General features: G+C 35.1%; 2 protein-coding genes across 2 annotated transcripts; one reads left to right on the top strand and one right to left on the bottom strand.

The window, feature by feature from the left end:
* Window positions 1–1,569: 1,569 nt before the first annotated feature.
* LOC120085658 (ATP-dependent zinc metalloprotease FTSH, chloroplastic) lies at window positions 1,570–4,505 on the top strand. Its single transcript, XM_039041783.1, has 5 exons — window positions 1,570–2,892; window positions 3,109–3,355; window positions 3,462–3,645; window positions 3,926–4,097; window positions 4,177–4,505. Exons 1-5 carry the CDS (start codon window positions 1,570–1,572, stop codon window positions 4,396–4,398), a joined length of 2,148 nt encoding a protein of 715 aa, XP_038897711.1. The 3' UTR covers window positions 4,399–4,505.
* Window positions 4,506–4,594: 89 nt separating this feature from the next.
* Window positions 4,595–9,225, bottom strand: LOC120085659 (serine/threonine-protein kinase BSK1-like). Its single transcript, XM_039041784.1, has 9 exons — window positions 8,376–9,225; window positions 8,122–8,257; window positions 7,655–7,788; window positions 7,225–7,330; window positions 6,711–6,796; window positions 5,876–6,064; window positions 5,204–5,368; window positions 5,004–5,117; window positions 4,595–4,876 (listed from the first exon to the last, which is right to left on the bottom strand). The coding sequence occupies exons 1-9, from the start codon at window positions 8,709–8,711 to the stop codon at window positions 4,622–4,624; spliced, it is 1,521 nt and encodes a 506-aa protein (XP_038897712.1). The 5' UTR covers window positions 8,712–9,225; the 3' UTR covers window positions 4,595–4,621.
* Between the last annotated feature and the right edge of the window lie 17,155 nt (window positions 9,226–26,380).

Below are 26,380 nucleotides of genomic sequence, written 5' to 3'. Positions count from 1 at the left end.
TAGTACCACTTACCTCAACTTGGTCTCAAAAGTCTGCATAAGAAACTCCTTAATAGCCCTTGGATAAAACTTAAATCAATCCTATGATATTAACCACAAGTTTAGTTTAGCAACTATGGCCTAGGAAGTGAGTCAAAGATTAAATAAATCGGGTCCAAGTCCAAAGGATAACCAACCAACTTATACAAAACTTACCCAACTCCAAAAACTCAAAAAAACCAACTCTTGCCTAAAATAAACCAACTCAAGATTTGCAAGAATAGGCAGTGGCAGTCGTAAGCGTCGACTTGTCGCTGGGCGCGGTGGCAGAAACGAAGCTGAACGGCTGGGTGCGGCGGCAGAAGCGGGTCTGCACGGCAGAACGGCTTGGGCGCGGTGGCTCGAGGTCAACCCGACAGTCTAGACACTGGACGAGGCAGTGACGGACGAATGACGAGGCTCTTTCGCGACGACGGGGATGGCGCTGGCGATGCGACGATGGCGGTGCTCAACGACCGACGACGACTAGGGTTTGGAAAAAAAAGGGGAAGAAAAGGGGGGGAGGGTCGCGCGAGCCTTGAGTAGAGAGAGGGAAAGAAAATCTATTTTCTTTTTTCTTTTTTGTTTTTTTTTTTAACCTTTCCCACAAGTATAAATATAAAAGCTTAAACCTTTTCCTTTTCCCTTTAAAAAACAAATTCCCTAATACTTTTTAAAAATATATATACTTATATATATATATTTCTTTTAAAAACTCCAACAAACAAATTTAATTATATCCATAGATAATCAAATCTCCAAATGCAAGCCAAAATAAAAATTCAATTAATTTCAAATAATTAAATTATATTTTAGCTTAGCTAAAAACATAAATCTTATATAATTTATCCGAGTAGTGAACATAAAAAAAATAAAGCTTAATTACAAAATAAATCAGGATGTTACAGATGAGAATTTTCTTGGTAATAATTTTACATTTCTAATGTTTGATGGTAATTCTCATTCCAATAATTAGTACAGTTTTTGGACTGAATCTACTAAATAAAATTAATTACCATTGCTTTAAAAATGAAATTTGGGTGCTCCTTGCAAATTTTGACACGTGGTAAATATTTTTTTAAATAATTATTTTTATTTTTTTGTTTGTACTTAAAGAAGAGGATGTAGATAATTAGAGTTAGGTTACCATCGGTTTAATCATGGAATTTCAACAACGTTCGTAATTTGATAAATAAAAAATAGAAAACACATAAAATATTGTGACATTCTTAGGATGCCACGAAAGATATTTCATAGAAGAAAAAAAGGAGAAAAATAGTTTAAATGGAAAATAAAAACGTAATTGGAGTTTAATCAGACACGTGGATGAGACGCTAACACTTCTTGAATCTATGGCGCGGATTCAAAGATGAAACCCACCCATCGCCATTCCCATTTCCCCCTTCACATTATCAAACTAAGAACACAAAAAGTGGATGCGATTTCTCTGATTCTCTTCGATTTTTTTCTCTTTATTTATTCATCCTTTCATTTCATTCCCCTTTCAACTCATTGAATTTCAAGCAATCCACTGAAATTCTCGCCGGAGTTATGGCTTCCTCCGCCACTAATCTCCTTCTATCTTCAACCTTCATCGGAACTAATACCTTAATCTCTCCTCCCACCCCCAAAACCACCAGATCGACCACGCATTTGCCTTCCTTTTCCAAGAGAAAATTTGCTCTTACCCGAAGCGTTCTTAGTGAGAAACCCAATTTCGAACCCAACAAATCCATTCCATCGCAAGCTACTTTGGCTGCTCTTGTCTTCTCTTCGATTGCGCCACAAGCTCTGGCAGTGGATGACGTTAGCCCTCCGCCGCCTCCGCCGGTAATTGAAGCTCAGGCGGTGAGTCCCAGTACTTCTACTTCCTCGCCCTTCTCCCAGAACCTTCTTCTTACTGCTCCCAAACCCCAATCTCAATCGGTTTCGGACCTTCCCGAAGGTAGTCAATGGCGATACAGTGAATTCTTGAATGCGGTGAAGAAAGGGAAGGTGGAACGAGTTAGGTTTAGTAAAGATGGCTCTGCGCTTCAGCTTACTGCCATTGATGGCCGTCGTGCTACTGTGATAGTTCCAAATGACCCTGATCTCATCGACATTCTTGCTATGAATGGTGTTGATATTTCGGTGTCTGAAGGCGATACTGGTAATGGGTTATTCAATTTTATTGGTAATTTGTTGTTCCCCTTTTTGGCTTTTGCTGGATTGTTCTTCCTCTTCCGCCGTGCCCAGGGCGGCCCTGGCGGTCCTGGTGGACTGGGTGGACCGATGGATTTTGGAAGATCGAAATCCAAGTTCCAAGAAGTGCCTGAAACTGGTGTGACCTTCGCTGATGTTGCTGGAGCTGACCAAGCCAAGCTTGAATTGCAAGAAGTGGTTGATTTCTTGAAAAACCCTGATAAATACACAGCTCTTGGAGCTAAAATCCCAAAAGGGTGTCTCCTTGTCGGACCGCCCGGTACTGGAAAAACTCTTCTGGCTCGTGCCGTGGCCGGTGAAGCTGGTGTGCCATTCTTCTCCTGTGCTGCCTCAGAGTTTGTAGAATTGTTTGTTGGTGTGGGTGCTTCAAGAGTGCGGGACTTGTTTGACAAAGCCAAGTCCAAAGCTCCTTGCATTGTGTTCATTGATGAGATTGATGCTGTTGGGAGACAGAGAGGGGCAGGTCTTGGAGGTGGAAATGATGAGAGAGAGCAAACAATCAATCAGCTATTGACTGAGATGGATGGGTTTTCTGGTAATTCTGGTGTGATTGTGTTGGCTGCTACTAACAGACCAGATGTTCTTGATTCAGCATTGTTAAGGCCCGGAAGGTTTGATAGACAAGTTACCGTCGACCGTCCCGATGTTGCCGGGAGAGTCAAGATTCTTCAGGTTTGTACATTTGAGACTCTTGTTGTCTTAAGTTCCAAGAAATTGTAATGGCTTCTTGGTTTGAGCTGTTGTTATACTTGATTTTAAGGCTTTTTCAACCTTAGAAACAGATTCAAAGGAAGCACATTTAGGATTTTGATGTGTTAATGTAATGTGTTTAGAACATCTGTTGTATTCTTTTTCTGTTTATGTTTTAAGTTCTCTACATTCTTGCAGGTGCACTCAAGAGGGAAGGCTCTTGCTAAAGATGTCGACTTCGAAAAGATAGCTAGGAGAACCCCTGGTTTTACAGGAGCTGATTTGCAAAACTTGATGAATGAAGCAGCCATTCTTGCAGCCCGGCGCGATCTTAAGGAAATTAGCAAAGATGAGATTTCAGATGCTCTTGAGAGGATAATCGCAGGGCCAGAAAAGAAGAATGCTGTTGTCTCGGATGAGAAGAAGAAATTAGTTGCTTACCATGGTATATTAGAATATGTTAAGCTTAACCATTATTCTGTGAACTTCAATTTCTTTCATTATTTGATTTTGCAATTGTATTAACAGTTCATTTTCTTTTCCAAATGCAGAGGCTGGGCATGCTCTTGTTGGTGCTTTGATGCCAGAATACGATCCCGTGGCAAAGATATCAATCATTCCCCGTGGCCAAGCTGGTGGACTTACCTTTTTTGCTCCAAGCGAAGAGAGACTCGAATCTGGATTGTATAGCAGAAGCTACCTGGAGAATCAAATGGCTGTTGCCCTTGGAGGAAGGTATACATCATTCAAATTTCATCCTTTAGATGACCCTAATATTTGATTGTCTGGCCCGATTACTTGACAGTCTTTTATGTATGATAACTTTTACAAGTATCGCTTTGATCATTCCTTACTCCAACCGGACTTTTTGAAGTAGCAAATAGTGTTCTTAGCCAATCGAAAGTTTTTTTTTTTTTTTTTTTCTTTTTCTTTTTCTTTTTTCAAAATTGTTGTAGTGTTAAGAGTTATATAGAGCTTATATGATGCTTAATTTGCGTTAAATTGGCTAATGTAGGGTGGCCGAGGAGGTGATATTTGGAGAAGACAACGTGACAACGGGCGCATCGAACGACTTCATGCAAGTCTCTCGGGTGGCAAGACAAATGGTTGAGAGGTTTGGATTCAGTAAAAAGATCGGACAAATTGCAATTGGTGGACCGGGCGGAAATCCCTTCTTAGGTCAACAGGTATGCTCTAATAATGTCATACAATTCAGGTTTCATAGTTTGACAGACAGACTTCTAACGAATGTGTTTTAACTTTCAGATGTCATCCCAGAAAGATTACTCTATGGCAACTGCAGATGTTGTGGATGCAGAGGTTAGGGAGTTGGTAGAGAAAGCATATTCAAGGGCTAAGCAAATTATCACAACCCACATCGACATTCTTCATAAGCTAGCGCAACTTCTTATCGAGAAGGAAACTGTGGACGGGGAAGAGTTCATGAGCCTTTTCATCGATGGAAAAGCTGAGTTATATGTTGCATAGAAACATGTCGACACGGAATTGTATTATAAATGTTAAATACACAGATGAAACAACTAATCATTTCCTTGATTTCACAAAATTACATACTACTTGATTGATAACTTACAGATCCCATGGTATGCCGTTTTGCCTGACATCGACCCCAATTGATTTGTTACAACTTAGAAGAAGAAGAAGATGGGGGAAAAAAAATACACCAAAGAATTTGAAAAGAAGTGAATTGTTAATACCCTCTGCCACCTCTATGCCTTTTCTTCTCTAATGTTGATGCCTCATTCAACATATCAGCTGCATCCTTGTGCATTCCAAGCTTAACAAGGGCAACAGCTTGCAAGTAAAATGCAATGGGCCATTCAGGATGAACCAATTGTGCTTGCATAGCATCTCTAAGTGCAGCATCGGGTTTTTCACACAGCAGATAACAAATACTTCTTCTTGCATATACTGTTGGAGAAAGTATATTGCCCACATCAATGAACTGCACATTATACCATAAATAAATAGGTCAATCTCGAGCAGAGTAGCTCAATATAATCATCCGGATGTTCTGTTTTCTTAGGTTTTGGGAAAATGTTCATAATACATCATCAAGAAATATAGCTTACCGTAGTATAGCCATCAATTGCACCTATAAAATCTTTATCTCGAAATGCCATGTCGCCTCGCTTGCGGGCCTCCAACATATCTCTAATCTGTTGCGTCCATTCTTGGAAGGAAAGCTGTATGAATCCAGATGGAGATGAAACTTTTAGCATTTAATAACGATCAACTATCTAAAAGAAGAGAAAGTTATACGATGGTTTACTTCACAGGATCCGTCATCATCTTTATAGTGTGAAACGAGCAAAAGCTGATGAATGGCTGTAAGGTCCACTCGAAAACAAGCATCCCCCATTGCAGAGAGAGGTTCTTGTGGCGGCAACGGTATTTCCTCATGTTTTGCGATACCCATCATTTCATATGATGGAATCTATAAGAATTGAACATGTTAGAAGTTAGAATGCTGACTATTGACTGAATTAAAAGAATGTCCTGAGGATTCATGCGGATTCTTTACCAAGCAACTCCAAGGGAGCTAAACGGATTGGGAAACCAGCATAAGTTTTGGATGAGCGTAAGGCAGTTTTCCTTAGTTGTGATAATTGGAATATTTTGACGTTTTCAGGAAGAACAAGCCAAAATATATGGAAGCAAGAAAAATCTCCAAAATAAACATGAATCAGGGTTTGGAGCATTTTAAGTTGGGGATTAGACATTTAACTTTGAAGAATTTAGATCGACACCCAGATATGTAAAACAATCGACGCTCATATCAGAGGAGCAGCTTGGATTATATTCCTTCAATAACTAATTGTGACTATTTTTGTATGATTAAACCATAAATCATTAATCTCATAAAAGCAAATACAAAGATAAACATCATAATATTTAATCAAGCACCACAAGAGGTCCACAAGATAGAAAAGGAACCACTTACATCAGATTTATTTTGCAGTGGGACGAGTGCTGCAACAAGTTCTCTAATACTCGGTCGATCCTGAGGTTCATATTGCAAGCACTGTGAAGCGAGCTCAAATACTAATGTCGCCTCTTCAGTTGAAAATTTCCCCTCTAAATGTGAATCCATCAGCAGCGTAATGTTTTTACCTCCTATCATATCAAGTGCCTGCATGCAAGTCGAGAAAAATAATTGAAAAAAATATAAACGAATTCTTCCCCTAAACAATAAGTAAATTCGGTCCTATAAGTTGATAATTGAGATATTAAGAACAAAAAGCATATTTTTGGAAACTATTATTTTAGTTTTTAAAACTTTGATTAAGATTTTAAAAACATTACGAAAATACATATTAAACAAATGAATCAATAACGAACAAACTTACTTTTAGAAGAACAAAAACATGGGTATCTCTTTCCCAAAAAAAAAAAGTTATCAAAACCAATAATATATCCCCACTTCAAAGAAAAAAGGGTAGTTTATGACATGAGGTGATGGAAGAGTTGAGTAGAAAAAGAAACGTTTATGCCTCTGAAAGAATTTTACATCAGCGTCGAGTAAAGTCAAACCAAATAAGTCAACAAAGCCTTTTGGCATAATAATATAATAAACTAACGAGGAACTTTCACATGCATTTTAAGAATGGCAGAAAATCAAATTCCAGAATGCCTGCTCTATAATTAAAGAAAAATAAGAAATTTGAAGCTTTCCTAAATGATATTCCACTTATTGAGTTCACTTGACATTCCTATATAATGTAACCTAAGAAAATTAGTTGCTAGTGACACTCATAAAATATTTATAAAGTACTTACTTGATTTGGAGGGACATGCTTTCCACTAAGAAGGTCTAAAAGGATTGTCCCAAAGCTATAAATAACGCTTTCAGGAATTACAGTTCCTGAAAAAAAGTAAACAATTATGACAGTGATACAATCCAAAACAAATGGGAATAAATACGGTTATGTTCTTGCTATAATGTCTAAGGGACATTCATAAGGATCTTACTGCTCATTCTTTTTTCCTTCATACACTAAGATTCAGTATGAAGGTTTCTAGATGCAGGAGAAGATGATAATCACGTGTTCTAACAAGTCTTAATATGAATTTGATCATATATAGAGATAGTCCATGCTATCACAATCTAGAGTTAAATCATCGTCAAGGGAGATTGAATGAATAATCATATATTTGAAAATTATAAAGTTCTAATATGCAATTTTGTAGGTTTCCTATAAAGTTTCGTACGGATATCATAAAGATATGCTCCTTATGTAAATGAAAGAAGAAATTAAATTTTATAATAAAAAGTAGATGATATTCAGGTACCATCTCTTAAATACTCTGGAGGTGTATAAGCCAAATTAGTACTGTAACTTTTCCCGTCCATGCTGTTTTTCATCAATCCAAAACATGATAGCCGAGGATCACCATTCTGCAAAACCTCTATGAATCACCACAATAATACAATATGATACAAAGGATCCATTCACTAGGAATTTTTATAATGAGACTGCTGCAATGTGGCTGTTTCATAATAATCATTGGACATATTTTCAATAATTTGCAATCTCATACTTCTCACTATATCCAACGGTGAAAAATTATCTGCCACATTGTAACAACCTCTTCTATAATTTAGAAAAAATGGGCATTTGTAAAAGAAGATCACATGTTTTCTCTCAATTCTTATCATACATATCAAGGAAATTATTCTCGTTTTTTTTTTGCCAAAAAAGGGTGAAAGGGGTAGGTGTACCTCGTCAAATAGAACCCTATCTGCATTCAAGTCGTGGTATAATGGACGTTCTGCCTGACTACAATATTCTAATGCTTCAGCAATGTATAGAGCAACTCTTAAACGCATTGCCCACTCAATGGTTTGTTTCTCCCCTGTCAAGGAAATTGTAAAACTGACTTTAAGTTTTACTTGAAAACAAAATAATGCACTGCATATAAAATTTGCAAGGATCAATATGCAGAATCTCACTAGATGAAGTTTTCAAGAAAAAGAAACGAAAATAGAAAGCAATCAACAGATTGAAACTATAGTGAATCATCGACAGCTTCCCTTCCATGGCAGTTCTAGGCCGTCCATAGGCAGATTAAACATCTAAATCATAAAAAAGAAGCAGACAACGACGTAGAAGAGGAAGAAGAACTCGATTGCTTTTGATATGATAAATTCCAGACATCTTCAATCACGAACGAATTGAAACGACTTACAGTGGAACAAATGCTTTGCAAGAGTGCAATTAGGCATATACTCCGCAACAAGCAGCCTTTCATCGCCCTCGCAGCAGTAGCCGATTAAATTAGCGAGTCTTTTGTTTCTCAATTTCCCCACACCAGAGGCTTCCTCCTGAATAAGAATTCAATAATAACAACAAATTCGAATGACAATTTCAAAACCTAGGATACACAATGATGAAAATCAGAATCCGAGAAATCGACAAAACAAAATGAACAGATATACGTACAGCGAACTGTTTGCGATTCGGCCACGCAGCTTTGGTAAATTTTTTAACCGCAACACAGCATTGATTGTTCTCTTTCTGAAGACGCCCTTTATAAACGACATTAGGAGATTTGTCACTACTTTCCGATACAATGTAATCAGAGCAGAAGTTGTTAGTCGCCAGCTTGAGGTCAGCGAAGGTAAACTCCACAAACGACGGCACGCATTCATCCGCCGGCGAGGCATCTACTCCATTCTGATGGTGGTGAATCTTCGGGTCTTGAGGATTATTATCTTCCCCAGTAACATCGGCTGAAGGTTTTTTCAGTTTAAGTAACGAGGATTGGCAACAGCCCATAATAATAACTAGAACTTGATTGATCAACTCTATGTTCCTGGAATTGGAAGCGGAAAATTGGATTCAGAAATCAAAACCAGAAGCAGAAGCCGGCAGAGGAGAGAATCTCTTGAGATAGGCTTTCTGAAATGGAATTTCCACGGAACACAGGTTGTGGGTTTGTGAGAATGATAGATAATCAAAGTTAATTTGCAGCTTCCATGTCTTCTTCACATTGCCGTCGTCGTTGTCTTCTTTGTGTTCGATCGAGTCTTCCAGCGGATTACAGAGACTTGGTATTCTGGTTTCTTCTACAAATGAGCTGTCGTAAGAGATAATTATGCAAACATTTGTTATAACATCCCTTTGATTTCTCGCGCCACAACGTGTAATTCATATTCTGTTTGTTCATAATTCCTTCAACAAACATTGCCATTAAAACAACTACTTCTTGCCTTTTAATTAAACTAATTTCTCTCTCTCCATCTCTCCCTTTCCTTTCCTTTCCTTTCTTCTTCTTCATCATTAACTTAATATCTTTGCAACACCTTGGAATATCTATTTCCATTCCATCTAATACTTAGGCTCCTTCGTAACAATTTACACATTTTTCTTAATACCATAATTAGTCTCTCTTATATTATCAACCTCTGAATTAGAAATTTGATTTTTCCATTCCACGTGTTATCAAAACTAAAAAAAGTTTAGACTCTTTTTACTGACTATTTTATCTTTGTAATAATTGTGTTTGTTTTCTCACAATTTCTTACCCATAGTACTCATATTTTCTAAAGAAACATTTGAACTCTTAACCAATTTTAAAAAATGATAGTAACCATTTTGTTTGACAACTACTAGTTTCTATGTTTTATTATCTACAATTTAGCCATGCGCTACTTTCTATTAAATGAAATTTGAATTAAGAAATATCTTCTTTAATTATCTAGTATTATCACTATTGATTTACTCTTTTTCAGTTGTTTTTTATTGTAAGAAAAAAGAATTTTTTTTTTTTTTACTAGTCCAACATGGGTGAGTGATTCAAACTTCCAACCTTTTAGTTGATATAACACATCTTATAATAATTGGGTTAAAAAAAATTTAATCCCTCATTAAGATTTTTAATACATATTTCCACATTAGGTATATTGATCATTAATTTATATTTTTATAAAAAAATATTAAAAATGTGAAATGAATTTATAAGGTGGTCTCCATGATTTAGAGAAAGTTACACTCCTTTGATTTAAAAGTAAGAATATGAACTATTTATGAGATTTTTTACTAAAATTCTAACTTTCTGAGGCTAAATTCATGATTTTTGGTTGAAAATTTATATGTTAACACTGATTATGTTATGGTAGTCAATTGAAGAACCCCAACTGTTAGTGACAACTCAATAGGAAAAAATGTCTAAAATATGTTAAGAATTTAATATTAGTTTTTTCCCTCTTTTGGACAGATAATAGTATTCATTTTCCATGTGCATAATGGAATTCAATATTAAAATGGTATTTTTAATTTTAATCCCCCAAGTGAATTAAAATCGTATTATTTTTTAGTACAATTAAAATCATATTCTAAACGATAATGTTGCACTTAAAAAATGAGATAATGTATGTTTGACATTCTTCTTTTTATTTTTTTTTTTTAAAATTGTAATAGCATTTTCAAGACTCATAATCAAGTGTAGCAATATTTTAAAAGAATTGCAAATATAACAAAGTCTAGTATATTATATCTACTAATAATTTTGGCCTAAATTCTGATGGCTATACTTGCAACAACCTATTTCTTTTTTTTTTTTTTTTCTCTCTAAAATATTCTCGTGCTACATATTTAAATTTTATTAGTTATCAATCTATATTTTGTTTAGTTTGACATCCACTCAAAATAGTTTCTATTTAGTTTTTAAATTTCAAGATTTTACACTTCTAGTCCTAAATTTCAAAATGTTATAATTTTATCATTGAGATTTGAGTTTTGTTTCAGTTTGGTCCATAAATTATAAGATTTATACTTTTAACATCTATTTTTTTTTTTTTTAATAAATACTCACTCTCACTCCTAGTCTTTATTTTTTTGTTTTTATTTATTTATTTTTTTTAGAATAAGTGATATTATTATACAATAGTAAGGGGTAACTTATAACCCGGGATCAAGGAATCAAAGCAAAAAAGTACAAGCAAAGACAAGACTCGGCCGAAACAAAGCCAAAACAAATGCAAAATAACACCATCCATCTGGGAGAAAATAGAGAAAAGGAAACAAAACCTCACCACCTGGGGCCAACAGCTAAACAAAGAAGAACGACAAGTACAAAAAGAGGAAAAACATCCGTAAACGCACTAGATAAGATCGAGAAGATCAACCCCCTAGGAAGCAACACGAAAACAAACCCTAGAGATCATAAGGTGAAACATAGCATACATCGTCCTTAATCTACCCCCATGAAGCCGGCAATTATGCTCCTGCCAAATGTAGTAGATGGAAGCACACTAGAAGACACGGAACAGATTACTACGCACCTCCTTACCTGACCCCACTTGGCATAACCAACTCAACTTGATAACCTAACCCACCACTCGTTGAGTCGAACCCAACTGACATAACACACCTGACTACATCTCTCTCCCAAACCCACACTAAAAAAATAGATGATCCTGCGACTCCACACCCCCCCTGACAACACACCCCAACTCCTCAACCAATCCCACGTGCCTAACTTGTCCTTCACAGCTAACCACGCATAGAGTGAGTGACGCGGACTACCACCCTCAAACCATAAAAGACCTGCCTAAGACACTCTAGGACGACGAGGGCGCAAACTCTCCCACGTACTAACGATAGAAAACTGACCACTAACACCCGACACCCAAACCCAATAATCCTCCCCCCTCACCCTAGGCTTCACTGCCTGAATAAGACCCCAGATCTCAAGCAACTCCCATGACACTATAGGCCACCTTCAACCTCCCTCACCATCCATAAACTCTGACATTGCCTCCATACTACTCTCTACATCATAGACCATCGTAGACCCATATGAATCCATAATTGCACCCCCTGGCAGCCAAGGATCCCACCAAACAAAACATGACCTTCCATTGCCCACCATCAAATGAATCAGATGCTTGAATCTATCCCTACAACGCAAGGTAGCACTCAAGCACCAAGACCTCCCAACCTCACACTGAACAACCCACAAAGACCGCCCATGCAAAATATATGCCTCCACCCACGCCACCCATAATGAGCCCGATTTAATTAAAAGAAGCCAAAGCAGCTTCATAATAGCAGCTTGATTCCATGAAGCCACATGTTTCACACCCAACCCCCCCAATTTTTGGCAAGCACACCTCATCCCACGCCACCCATACACCACCCCGACTCTTCGCACTGCCCTTCCATAAATAATTACGCAACAGGCGATCAACCTCATGAGTTACGCACGTAGGCAACACGAAGATGCAACACTAAAACACCTGAAAGAACTGTCACAACCTCCTAGCAAAAGAGAGGGATCGAGCCGCCCAACTTTTAATACGAGCTGTAATCCTCTGTATCAAAGGCACACAATCCATAACCCTCAACCGACTAGCCAATAAAGGTAACCCCAGATACTTAACAGGCAGTGAACTAAAAGAGAATCCCATAAAAGCAGCAAGCTCCTCCGCCTCACCAGACTCCACACCCGCAACAAACATGGAACTCTTTCCAACATTTGCAACTAACCCAGATAGCTCTACAAACTCTGCCAGAACCTGCCTCACAAACTCTAAAGAACCCCTCACAGCTGCACAGAAAACCATTAAATCATTTGCAAAAGCCAAATGAGTCAATCCTACACGCTCACACTGTTCATGGAACCTAAACCACACAGAAGGCTTATTCAACAACCTGGATAGGACCTCCATCACCATCACAAACAAAAATGGAGATAACGGATCCCCCTACCTTAACCCTTTCCTACTAGGGAAAACCCCCTCAAGAAAACCATTAATCATCACAGAGAATGTAGGCAAAGTAACACAAGCCCTCACCCAACTAACAAACTGAATGAGCGTACCTATAGCAAGCAACACACCAACCAGAAAATCCCAATTGACCGAATTATAGGCCTTCTGAAGGTCAATCTTCAACACACAACGCGACTTCCCTCTGCTTACCTTATAGCCCCCCACAAGCTTTTGACACAATAAAATGTTATAAAAAATCGACCTACTAGGAACAAACGCAGACTAGTTACCATTAATGAAAGAAGGCATCCATAACCGCAATCTCTTAGCTAGGACCCTCGAGATAAACTTATACACAATATTGCAAAAAGAAATAGGACGAAAGTCCTCCATATGATCAACTCCCCGCCTCTTTGGGATAAGAGTAATAGTAGTAGAGTTAACTCTACCAGGCAGATAACATGACTAAAAAAAGTTCATAAGAGCATCACAGAAATCATCCCCTACCACACTCCAAGTAGCTTTATAAAAATCCACCGAAAACCCATAAGACCCATGAGCCTTCCAAGACTTCATCAAGAATAAAGCCTTCTAAATCTCATCCCAAATCACTTGGCGACTAAGCACCTCCACCAACTCCGCGGACCAGCTGAACTACACACTATCCCAATCTAGGCAGTAAGATCCCTATACCCTATACGCTGAGGCCCCAAACTACCATGAAAGAAATCCACTGCCACTCTCGAAACCCTGCCATGCACCGTTTGGCGAATCCCCCCAACATCAAAACCTAAGAATAAACCACTGCAACTGCAGTGAGAGCGAACACAACGATGAAAGAACGCCGCCAGCCACCTCACCTTAGCCTTCTGCTGGAGCGACGTCTCCTCTAATCTAGCCACTGACCAGAACACCTCAGTGGTCCGAGCCGCCTCCGTACATACCGACTCGAGAAAGCATCCCTCTCCAACTTGGCCTGAGCAACCTCCATAACCTGCCTAACAACTCATACCTCATCAGATAACACAGAGATACGCCTACCAAACGAGGCACATAAAACCCGCTTCATTGCCTTCAAATTTCGGACAAAGCTAACCATAGGGGACACATCCCCAGAACTTCTCCATACTGACATGATAGTATCAATAAAACCATCTGCCTCCACCCAATGAGTAGAATAGCGAAACGTAGGAGGCGGCTTACTGCTCGTCTCTCCTGTAGAATCCAGAAGAGGGCTATGATCAGAAATCCCCCACTGCCCAACCTTAACCTTCGAATACGAAAAAGGCACCTTCCAGGCCTCATTAGTAAAGCAGCGATCCAATCGACGCAAGATACCATTCCCCTGAACTTTACTAGTCCAAGTAAACCAGTTACCTATCACACCCATCTTAATCAGATCCATCTCCAACAACGCCTCATCAAACTCCTCCATCTCCCTCAAGCTAGGGCAACCACCAAGATCCTCCGAACTATTACGAATAGCATTAAAATCACCCATAACAACTCCAGGAAGTTGTTACGAGGCACACACATAAATCAACTGGGTCCACAAGTTTTGCCTATCATTCACGTGATTAGATGCATACACAGCACCAATATGTACCCTATCACTAGATACAATTGAAGGATCTATTAACGAAGAGTTCCATGAGCGTGTTCAGATTGCTCCGATCTCACAGTGACCGAAATATAAACATATACATTCATATGAACAGTTATGCAAACAAACACCAATTATCGGCATGTTATGAACAAAAAAATAACAAGAGAGAGAGTTCCATACCAGTTGAAGACAATCTTCAATCTTCGGAACTCAATGTAGCGGAACCCTCCAAGCGATCTACTAACGCCCAACAGCAGCGTCAACAACAGCAGCACGAACAACCGCAAACTCACGACTGTAATGAGGATGACACCACCAGTAAAGAGCCCCCGGTATTTTTAGAGTGAAAACCCAAAGGGTGGTCTTTGGTGAATTTGGTAGAGAAAAGAGGAAAACTAGACCGTGTAGGCGATAAGCATGTGGGAGGGAAGAAGACGCTATCGCATAGTAAAATGCTTATCGTTTAGGAGAAGCTACACGATCATGTAGATTTTACTGAACGATCGTTTAGGAAAAGGTATACGATCGTTTAACAAAATCGACACACTATACGATCGTTTAGAGAAGCTATGCGATCGTGTAAGAACAAGTGTGCGATCGTTTAGGAGTGAGGCAACTATTGGCTTTCGAATATCTTAAGCGATCGTTTTATCTTTTCACCAGTGCGCGCTTGCAAATTCTTTTGGGTGATCGACCAAAATGAAAACTATTTTCATTTTAACTCATCGGTTACAATAACCGACGTTGCCCTACTAACCATGCCTGAACGTGAATTTTGGATTAATTATCATATAATTAACCAACTAATTAATTGATAAATATAATCATATTATATTTTTATCCTATAGTTTGATATCACATATCTACTATAGTATTTTCTCCTTTACTTGATATAAATCATATTTATATATAATTTCCTCCAAAATAATGTATCTCATATATTTAGCCAATTATATCATATATAATTAACCAGTCCAATTATATCATATATAATCGAACTTCCTCTTGTCAATTTGAACATTTCAAACTGACCCAAAAACTTATTCTTGACTTTATCCAAGCTACTAAGGGGACTTTATGGTCTTATGGCTCGAAGCTTCTGTAAACACATAGAGCGGAAGTATCATCTGATCCGAGGCAGGGGCAAGTAGATAGATAGCTCCCTTAAGGTTTATTCCAAGGCTTGAATGATGTGGCGCCACACACCTTCTCTTGGCCTGAGAGGTGTTCACACATAGTTGGACTATGTTGTATTGTTCATTAGAGAAATCAGTAGTACTTAAGAAGTGAGATGTAACTACAGGGGCAAAAAGGTAAATTGGTTCAGTTGTACTTACGAGCATCTATGAAGGATCATCGTACTCATAGTTGATTATATCCGATGGACACAGAAATATATCTGTGGTAAGAAAAGTTTAGCTGTTGGTCTTTAGTGGAATGCTTGGTAGTTAACGAATGGTGGATCTCGTGGCTAAAGAGTTTAGCAAATATTCACGTATCGTTGGAGCTTCGAACCACAGGGCCATAAGGTCCTCTTAATAGCTTGGATAAAGTTGAGAATCAATTTTTGGGTCAGTTTGAAATGTTCAAATTGACAAGAGGAAGTTCGATTCTATATGATATAATTGACTAAATGTATGAGATACATTATTTTGAAGGAAATTAGATATAAAAATGAGTTATATAGAGTAGAGGAGAAATTACTATAGTAGATATATGATATCAAACTATAGGTTAAGAATATCATATGATTATATTCATTATTTATTTAATTAGTCGGTTATGTGATAATTGACCGAGAATTTCTCTTAAATCGTGCGTAAGTGGGAAGATCATTTTTGGTTATTGTAACTGGAGAATAAAATGAAAATGATTTTCATTTTTGTAAAGAGTTTGAAAATTTTCTCACGGTATGAAAAACTTTACGATCGCTTAGTTGAGAGCCTATACGATAGCGACCATCGCCTAAACGATTGCACACCCGTGCACTAAACGATTGCATGCGTTTTTCTAAACTACCACTCACCTTCTCTAAATGATCGCTTAATGCGTTGAGTTTTTATAAACGATCGCTTACTAATTACGATACGATCGATTAGTAAAACCTACACGATCGTGTACCTTTCTCTAAGCGACAAGCACCCGACTATACGATAGTCACCTACTATCTCCCACTTGCTTGTCGTTTTACACGATCGTCCTTTCCTCCTCCCTCTACCAATTTCATCAAAGTCCACTCTTTGGATTCTCACTCCGAGAATACCAAGGGCTTCAAGTGGTGGTGTCGTCCCCGGTTGCTACTTGTTCGTGCGCTGCCATTCATGTAGATGATCGATCGTGCTGTTAGGCGACTAATTGCTGGTTGATAAGAAGTGTAGAGGAATTGCTTCCACTGGATTGAGTTCGAGTGAAGATAGTCTTCAACTGGTACGTTTTATTCAATCTGTTTTATTTTATTTGTCAAAGCATGCCTATAATTAGTGTTAAAATACATACCTATTTGTTAGAATATGTATGTGGTAATTTGGTCACAATAAAATAGAAAAGATCCGAACCCGCTTATGGATACTCTTGTTTAAGAGTTTCTTCAAGAATATGTAAAAATATAAAAAGAATTCTCTTGAAAAAAATTCAGAGAGAGTTTCTTTTTCTGTGTTCAATCTTATGTATCTTGTGTCTTTTCAAAAACATAGGCCAAAGAGAAGAGTAAGGGAGGGGGAGTTACAATAACTCCCTCATGCGACATAAATAATTCTCCTAATATGGGGAGTTATTTTAATATTTTATTATAATTAATATTAATAATATAACATTTATATAGTATGGTTAACTAACTATTTAATAGACTGAAAGACTTACGAATACGATAGCGATAGCGGAAGTTAACTGGATCAAGAACACTTTAATCACATTAGTTTCATGAAATAAGCATGCAAAATCATAAAAAAAAAAAAAAAAACCTAGTTAGGGTTTTAGGGCATAACCTTTGTAGATTCCTTAAATAGTTCAAATCATTTGCCAAATACTTCAAGTATCTTTAATCTAGACAACCACAAGAGCTTCTGATCTACTATACTCTTGGCCTTAGATTGGATGGTGGAACCGAAATTGAGAGAAAATTTTAAGCGGGTTTGAGTTTGGAGATGAAAAATTGTGAGAAAATAAAAATGTTCTTCACAATTTTATTATTTATTTATTTAATTTTTTTTTTTGCATGAAGTTTTTAATCAAAATTAAAAACTTCTATTTATAATTTTTTGAACATGCAATTCAAACAAACCACAAATGACACTTAAAAAACTACTAATATATTTGATTAGGTGGAATGAAAGTGGGAAAAATGGGAAAATTCCACTCCTATTTTTCTGATATTTTCTTTTATTTAAAAGTAAATTAATTTAATCTCATTAAAGTAATTTTAAATATTTGACACTTGATCAAATCTTTAGCATCATACACAAGCCTATAGTCCCTCGTTCTCCGACTTAAGGATATTTTTAACGGCGGTCCAATAGTCATATCTAGGATTGGATTGAAATCTATTGACTATTCCAACCGCATAGCATATGTCTAGGCGTGTACACAATATATCACACATTAAACTTCCAACTACTAATGCATATGGAATTCGTTTCATAACCTCAATTTTTGGAGGTGTCTTAAGACATTGTTTCTTTGACAAATGAATTCCATGTTTGACAAATGAATTCCATGTCTAAAAGGTAATAAACATCTTTTGGAATTTTACATCTTATATCTAAATAAAATTTTGTCTATAGAAGATGCTTGAGATAAGGCTAGTGTCTTGAACTATTTCGATTCCAAGAACATATTGAGCATTTCCCAAATCTTTCATTTGAAATTGTGATGCTAGCCATTCCTTAATGTCAACTAAAAAACCTATCTCATTCTCAATGAGTAGGATATCATCAAAACATACAATACAAGAAAAACTATAGTTTTATTGACAATTTTCTTGTAGACACAAGGTTCGTCAACGTTTTGCTCAAAGCCATAAGATTTGATCGCAGTGTCATACCTAATATTCCAGGATCGAGATGCTTGTTTCAATCCACAAATAGATCGGCTAAGCTTGCAAACTTTTTGCTCTTGACCCTGTTCAATAAACCCCTTTGGTTGAGACATATAAATACTCTTTTCAAGATAGCCATTTAGAAAAATTGTCTTGACATCCATTTGTCATATTTCATAATCATAAAAGGCAGCAATGGACAAGAGTATTTTAATAGATTTAATCATGACAACCGGAGATAAAGTTTCTTCATAATTAACCCCATTTCTTTGGAAAAACCCTTTTGCCACGAGTCTTGCTTTGTAGGTTTGTACCCTACCAGTTTGGTTTCATTTTTTTCTTGTAAATCCATTTGCAACCTATAGGTTTTACCCCATCTAGTTGATCTATAAGTTCTCAGATTGTATTGAAGTATATAGACTCCATTTCGAGGTCCATGACTTTTATCCATTGGTCTTGATCCACATCTTCCATTGTCTATTTAAAAGTCAATGGATCCTCTAAGCCATCATTAGGTATGACGACCTGAGTTTTCGTTAAACCTATGTAACGGTCAGGCTATTGAACAACCCTCCCACTATGTTGTGACACCCTCAACTCTTGCGATGACTATGTTGGACCAATTGTGCTAGTATCATCAATAACTCTTGTTGATGGACCAACCTTATCAACAACTCTTGTTGATTTATCTGTAGTTTCTTTAGACATTTCGTTTAATATTAGTTTACTGCGAGGTTGATGATTTCTTATATGGTCTTCCTCTAAGAATGTAGTATTTATCGATACAAATACTTTATCATCTTGAGGATCATAAAATAGACCACCCTTTATTTCTTTGGGGCATCCTACAAATAGGCATACTTTTGAATGTCATTCCAATTTCTTTTGATTTTGCACCAAAACATGTGCCAGTCATCCCCAAATTTTGAAGTGACATAAATTACCTTTACGTCCTCTCCATAACTCGTATAGTATTTCTAAAACACTTTTTGAGGGAACCAAGTTCAAAATATATACAGCAAAATGTACTTCAAATCCCCAAAATGAATTAAGCAATTGAGCATAACTGACTATTGAACGAACCATGTCTAACAAGGTTCTATTTCTCCTTTCCACTACCCCATTTTGTTGAGGTGTACTAGGTGCTGTGAGTTGAGACTGAATTTCATGTTCTATCAAATAGTCCTGGAATTTTAAGTCTATATACTCACAATCTCAATCAGATCGAAGAGTTTTAATATTTTTACCTAATAGGTTCTCAACCTTTGCTTTATATTTTTTGAACTTTTCAAGAGTTTCAGATTTATGACTCATTAGGTAAATATAACCATATCCAGAATAATCATCAATAAAACTAATGAAATATTCAGATCCAACTCGTGCTTTAATGTTCATTATACCACAGAGGTCTGAATGTATAAGCTTTAAAGATTCTTTGGCTCTAGGTCCTTTCCCGTAAAATATCTTTTTTTCATTTTACCCTTAAGTCATGACTCACATGGAGGTAAAGTGTTGTCTTTTAACTGATTTAGGAGTTAACTTTTTACCAGTCTCTCAATCCTATTGAGATTTATATATCCAAGTCTTAAGTGCTAAAGATAAGCATTATAAGAAATTTTTCGTTTCTTATTTTTCGTTTATGTTGTTTTAAACATCACTATATTTTTTGCCCCAGTTGGTTTTAACAAATATAAGTTATTTTCAAATTTAGCATAACATATTTGAACACCTCTTGAACTAGTGAACACTTTATTGACATCAAAAGTAACTTTATATATATGTTCTAATAGACAAGAGATTGATATTAAGTTCTTTTTCATACTAGGTACATAATATACATTTTCTAGCAAAATGTAGGCATCTCCAATTTGTCTTTGTTTAGATTCATCTTTTAATTGAAACATGTGATATACACAAGAAAAATACTAGAACACATTGATACACACTGATAGATTTTTATTAGTGTCTATCAGTGAAAAATATTTGAATAATATTTGAACCAATGGAAAGTATAACACACTAACTATCAACGAAGTCTTCTATCATTGATAGATTCTATAGTGTCTATTTTCTATAGGTTTCTTATAGACCATGATATAGTTACCAAGTAAGAAATTTTAAAGAAATTCCATTTGTACGAATTTTGAATGATAGCCTCTAGTCCATAATTATATTTACCTTTTTCTCATTATTTATTCAATATATAGTCTAATAGTAGTTCCACGTTTAAATTTTAGAAGCTAATTCAATAAGAAAAATTATTGAACTGGTTGAAGTATAATGAATTAACTATCAGTGATAGACATTGATATATGTCCGATAGACCATGATAATGATCTATCTATGTCTATCATTGACAGACATTGATAGTAATTTATTCATGTTGTACCTAATAGAATTTCTTTCAACATATATACTCATAAAGAAAACTTTAGAAAACTGATAAAATCACAGCATAACAATAACAATGAAATAAAAAAATGATAATATTGCACCATATCTTTGAAAATTTCAGATAATAAATTTTTAAAAATTGTTCATCATCTCCCGAAGAAACCAAATTCACAAGAAACCAGAATTCACAAAATGTACTTCATCATCACTTGTATTGTAGTCTTTTGTAATAACCAATATTCACAAAGATATAGTTCTAAATCAAGGCTGAGCTGGTTGAGGTTGAGATTGAGATTGAGATTTTAGTTGAGGAATGTTAGACAAATATTAAATTCTATCACTACGTATAAAGACTACATTGTACCCATTTTATGTTCACGTTTTAAATGGATTCAAATTTTCAGATCCAATTAAGTGGCAAACCGTGGAGCAAAAGTTTAAATCTAGAGAAATCAGTATATAGACCAAAAATGAATTGACCAGTGATAAAGGAAGCCAAATCAAGCCAAACCAGATTCAAAAGATGAGTAGATATCAAACTTTTATCACTACAATAGATTCTGATAAATACCTATTTGTGTCTATTAGCTGATAGAAAGTGATAGATTGCTATTACTGTTAACCAGTAAATAGACACAGATAGACAACTATTAATGTGTATTGATGCTCAAGTTTTCATGTATGAAAAAAGTGTGAAAAAAATTAGTTTAGTTGTCTAAGAAGCATGTGTTAAGAAAACCACAATAAAAAAACATGTATTAAATTGTTTAACAAAAGTTAATTCTGTAAGAAGTATCTATCAACAACGATAGAGTCAACAAAAACATGTTTACAAAGCAAAAGTACTTAATTGTCAAAAAGTACACAGAAACTTCACAAAGCATTTGTTCTAGAGCTAGGATTGTGATTGAGATTGAGATTTTAGTTGAGAAATCTTCAAGTCGAAGCTTGGAGCAATTTTCATAATCAATTGTTCTGTTGTTTTTCTTTATGGAGAGTTTTTCTTCTTCTTAGGTTTTTTCTTTGGGGAGACCTTTTTCTTTTCATTCTTATTCTTATTGTCTATTGCCTTTTTTTTTTTATTGGTTTTCGTTGTCTTTTTGGTCTCTCGTTCTAAACATGAACATGTTTATCTTCTGCCATCTTTGGTCTAAACTTTTTATATTTGCCATTCTTTTTAGCAATATGCTTCCCCTTTTGTTATCTTTTTTCCCCCTTTTCTTTGAATGTCTTCATTCTATTCCTCATCGGTACCTTCTTCAATTTTCCCTTTTCTGCTCAACTTGCTTATTCTCAATTTTCTCTTCCTCCACTTGTTGTTCCTTATGTTTCTCTTTTTCATGGATTTGCTGCAAGAAAATTTTTTTAAAGTTAAAAAGGACACTATCATGATATTACTGATAAACAGTGATAGTTGTCTATCACTGTCTATCAATGATAGTTCTGTGCATATATACATTTACCTTTTTCTCACTTCTATGTTTTGTTTTTCTTTCTCTATTTTGATTCTCTTGTTCCTCAAGTTCTTCTTCTTCAATTAAAATTTCTTCTTCGACTTCTTATTCGTGAACTTCAGTTTCTTGTCCTTCAACTTCAACATCCTACAAGCATATGATAGAAAGTAAGAAAATTCTGAACTCAAGAACCTTAAGAAAATTCTAAAATAAATATTGATAGAAGTGTCTATCACTAATAGATTCCTTACAATGATAGACTTCTATTAGTATCTATCACTAGAAGATGCTGATAGAAGTCTATCGGTATCAATCAGTGATAGGTACTGATAGACTTCTATCAGTGTCTAATTATTTACATTTTCCTTCTCAACACGATCAATTTCCTCTGTCTTTTCATCTTCAATCTCATACAACAAAATAAATGTTCCTATTTTTTTTTTTTTTTTTGTCTAAGATAGACAATGATAGACACTGGTAAAAGTGTTCATAAACATTAAAGGAAATAAGTAGACTAATGAAATAATTAAACCTTTTCATTTTCTTTTGTTTCCATTTGATCATCCTCCAATACTTGTATTTTGGGAGTTTTTAAATCAAGAGTTGGCATAGGTTTCAACTCGTCTTGTGCATCAAGTTCTTGATTATGGATGTCAAATTCCTAGAACAACTATCAAATAAAAAATATAGTTAATGAAATGATAAGATCTCTATAACAAAAAACAAAAATCACACATAAGATAATGAGTAGGAGAAACTATAGACAGTGATAGACATATCATTGTCTATCAGTGCAAAAACTTGTATACAAACTTTTTCTTCATTTTGTTTCTTATTTCCAATTTAAATCTACAAGAAAAAACAATTTTATACTTAGTAAATGTATAGTTACCATTCAAATATAAAATACCACTTACCAAAGACTTACACCAGATATATGTTTTACCGCATACTCCACCATTTCATCAATGTTATCATTTTCTTCTAAAACCTGTAGGCTATAAGAAGGAGCTTTATTTTTCTCCACACTTTGTTCATGCTCTTTTTATTCTTGTTATGGAAGATTTTCAAATGGAAGTTTATCCTTTAAGTTGTCAATAATTGTTTTCAACAAACTTATAATTTCATTTTAGCCTTACTTCAAATCTTTTTGTTCTTGTTCTTCTCCCTTTTGGTCTTTTTTGAGCTCTTGGATTTCTTCCATTATTCCTTTTGTAGATACGTTTTTCCTTCCTTCTTCTTGAATCAGTTCTTCGATTCCTTTATTATGTTGTTATTCTCTTGCTTTCTTTTTCTTTTTCATTCTCCTCCAATTCTTTGTTCTCCAAGTCTATGAAATATTTCATGAAGGTTGATTGAGATTCTTCTTCTATTGGTTGTATTGAAAACATACAAAACTATAAGTAAACACATTAAAAATTTGAAAACAATACTAGCACCATGTGCTTGTGATAGATAAAAATAGTAGTGTATGGTTGTCTATCACTGATAGTGATATCTTTCTATCGTTTTCTATCACTGATAGACAACGATAGACTACTATATCTATCTATCAGAAAAGTGATAAACAAGTGATAGACGATAGATGCCTATCACTTGTTTATCAATTTGTCCATCAATGTTTCTTGTGCAAATAAAAAAAATGAAAATAAGAAATTACTGACATCATCTATTTTGGAGAGGTTCTCTTGCAAAATCCTCCATTCATCCGAGTTGAAACACTCCCATGTCATTATTCTTGGACCTCTGTTTGGAATTTTTCTTGCAAACCCAATATCTAAAATAAAAATTTTAGAATTATCTGAAAGACCCAATAAACTAATGTTAATGGGAATCCTTGAAGGTTGACGGCTTCCTTTTCATTATAAGAAGCTTTTTTGAAGAATCGATAAGTTAGATTGTAAGATAATCTTTCCTAAGGGTAGTCTTTGAACAATTATTCTTCATTTTTATAATATCTAAATGTTTCCAATTGATTTTGTTGTGTGGTTGCTTGGGGATTAAAATACTCTCTATGATGTAGAGGTTCACAAGTTTAACTTTAAGTGTGTCATTTTCATAATTTCGTAACATCTTGAAGGTTCTCTGTACATCTTTTCTAGAAATATTATCATCTTCTAGAAAGAAAGCATTTTTAAGTTTAGATATCTAAGCTTTTTCTACATCTATTGGAGGAAAATTGTCTCCTTTCAATCCGATGATTAAGCAGAATTCTTTCAAGCCAAATTCAGCTATATGTCTCTTGAAGTTGAAAGCTAAGACATTTGGCTTCTTGGTATAACATTGTCTTCTAACTAGATAGTTCAGGAATTATGTGGGAATTCTGTTCATTTTACGATTAAGAAAATGTCCAAAAATCACATTTCTAACTTCAGTTAAACTTTCCTCATCTAATTTCTTTTTAATAATCTTCAAGACTTCTAGGGTTAGGTATACTAAAATCCCTATATTTTTGTTTTCATTTTTCAATATCAACTCATGTTCCACTTATTGAAAAGATATGTTAAAACAGTATATTAGCAACTACGATTTTCAATAACATTATTTTGTAGTGTATGTAAAAACAAAATCATTATGTATTTTATATTGATAGACACCGGTAATAGTCTATCATTGTCTATCTGGATAGATTTTGATAGAGCATTGATAAAACTTTATCAGTGTCTATCTAGGATAGACTTTGATAGTCAAAGTCTATCCTAGATAGACACTAATAGTGTGTTATCAATGTCTATCAAGGACAGACATTGATAGAAAACTATCACTATCTATTTGGAAGACTTTGATATAACACTATCATTTGTTGTCCCTGATAGACAGTGATAGTAGACTATCGTTGTCTATCCTTGATAGACAGTGATAGCACACTATCAGTGTCTATCTGGATAGATTTTGATAGAGCATTATCACTATCTATCCCAGAAAGCATTGATAGTAGTTTATCACTGTGTATCCTCGATAGAAATGATAATGTTCAGTTGGTCTATCATTCGATTGAACAAACATACCATCACACCAAATATAATATTCTAGCAATAAGATTGTTAGTTATATCACTTTCTATCACTAATATTCAATCATTATATAGTAAAAAAAAAAAACATAGATTACAAGTACCAAATACTAGAACAAGTACTTTATACAATAATACCATCACGTCTAATATAATATTCCAACAATAAGTTTGATAGATAATGATAGATTTCTATCACTATCTATCACTAATATCCAGTTAGCATATAGTAAACAAAAAACATAGACTACAATTACCAAATACTAGAATAGGTACTATATATGAGAAACAAAGTCCAGTAATAGCAATAATTATTAGTGATAAACAATGATAGTTGTCTATCATTGTAGTATTGTTGGAAATTGTGCCCTAAATCTCATGGTTTGTAATGTATAAATGAAACTTTTTTTTTTTTTTTTAACAAAATAAGGACCTATTTTATTTTATATTTAGAATTGTGTAACTCAATCCAATAAACTAAGATCCAAGGTTATTTAATGTAACCTAAACATGTATGTGGTTGACATACAAGTGGATCATGTTTGAGAAATAACCTAAATGGTCTGTAGTATATGGATAAGGTTGGGTGTGTTATCCTTGTGACACTATGGATATGATCCACTTTGTAATTGTTACAATAATTATAAAGTGTTACAAACGATGTAATACTAATCGTTCATGTGGAGACGTGAGTAGAGGTATTCCATACAAAAAAAATTGTATAAGATCGGACCGTTGGGATTGATGTCCTAAATTTAGTGTATCTCGTGGTTTGTAGTTTTTGTTAACACAAATTATTTATCTAATAAAATCAGAGGTATTTTATTTGACATTTAGACGACATTAATTCAATCCAATAAACTAAGATCCAATGTTATATGATGTCACTTGAACAATATGTGGTTGACATTGTCGGTCTTTAGTGGAGTGTTTGATAGTTAACAGATGATGAATAATGTAATTAAAGAGTTTAATTAATTATTCATGTACGGTTGGAACTTCAAGCTACAGGTCCATGAGGTCCCCTTGGTAGCTCAAAAGAATTTAGTTGAGAATCAGTTTTTGGATTAATTTGAATTGTTCAAATTAGAGGAATTTAATTATATATGATATAATTAAATTGTTTAATGATATAATTTGAATTGTTTTATGATATAATTAAATTGTTTCAATTATATATGATATAATTATCATAATGTATTTGATACATTATAGTTTAATGGGAGGAAAT

The sequence above is a fragment of the Benincasa hispida genome, chromosome 9 (genome assembly GCF_009727055.1).
Source record: "Benincasa hispida cultivar B227 chromosome 9, ASM972705v1, whole genome shotgun sequence".
Taxonomy (NCBI): Eukaryota; Viridiplantae; Streptophyta; class Magnoliopsida; order Cucurbitales; family Cucurbitaceae; genus Benincasa; species Benincasa hispida.
Note: the sequence above shows the minus strand (reverse complement) of the source record. Positions and strands in the feature narration are given on the sequence as shown.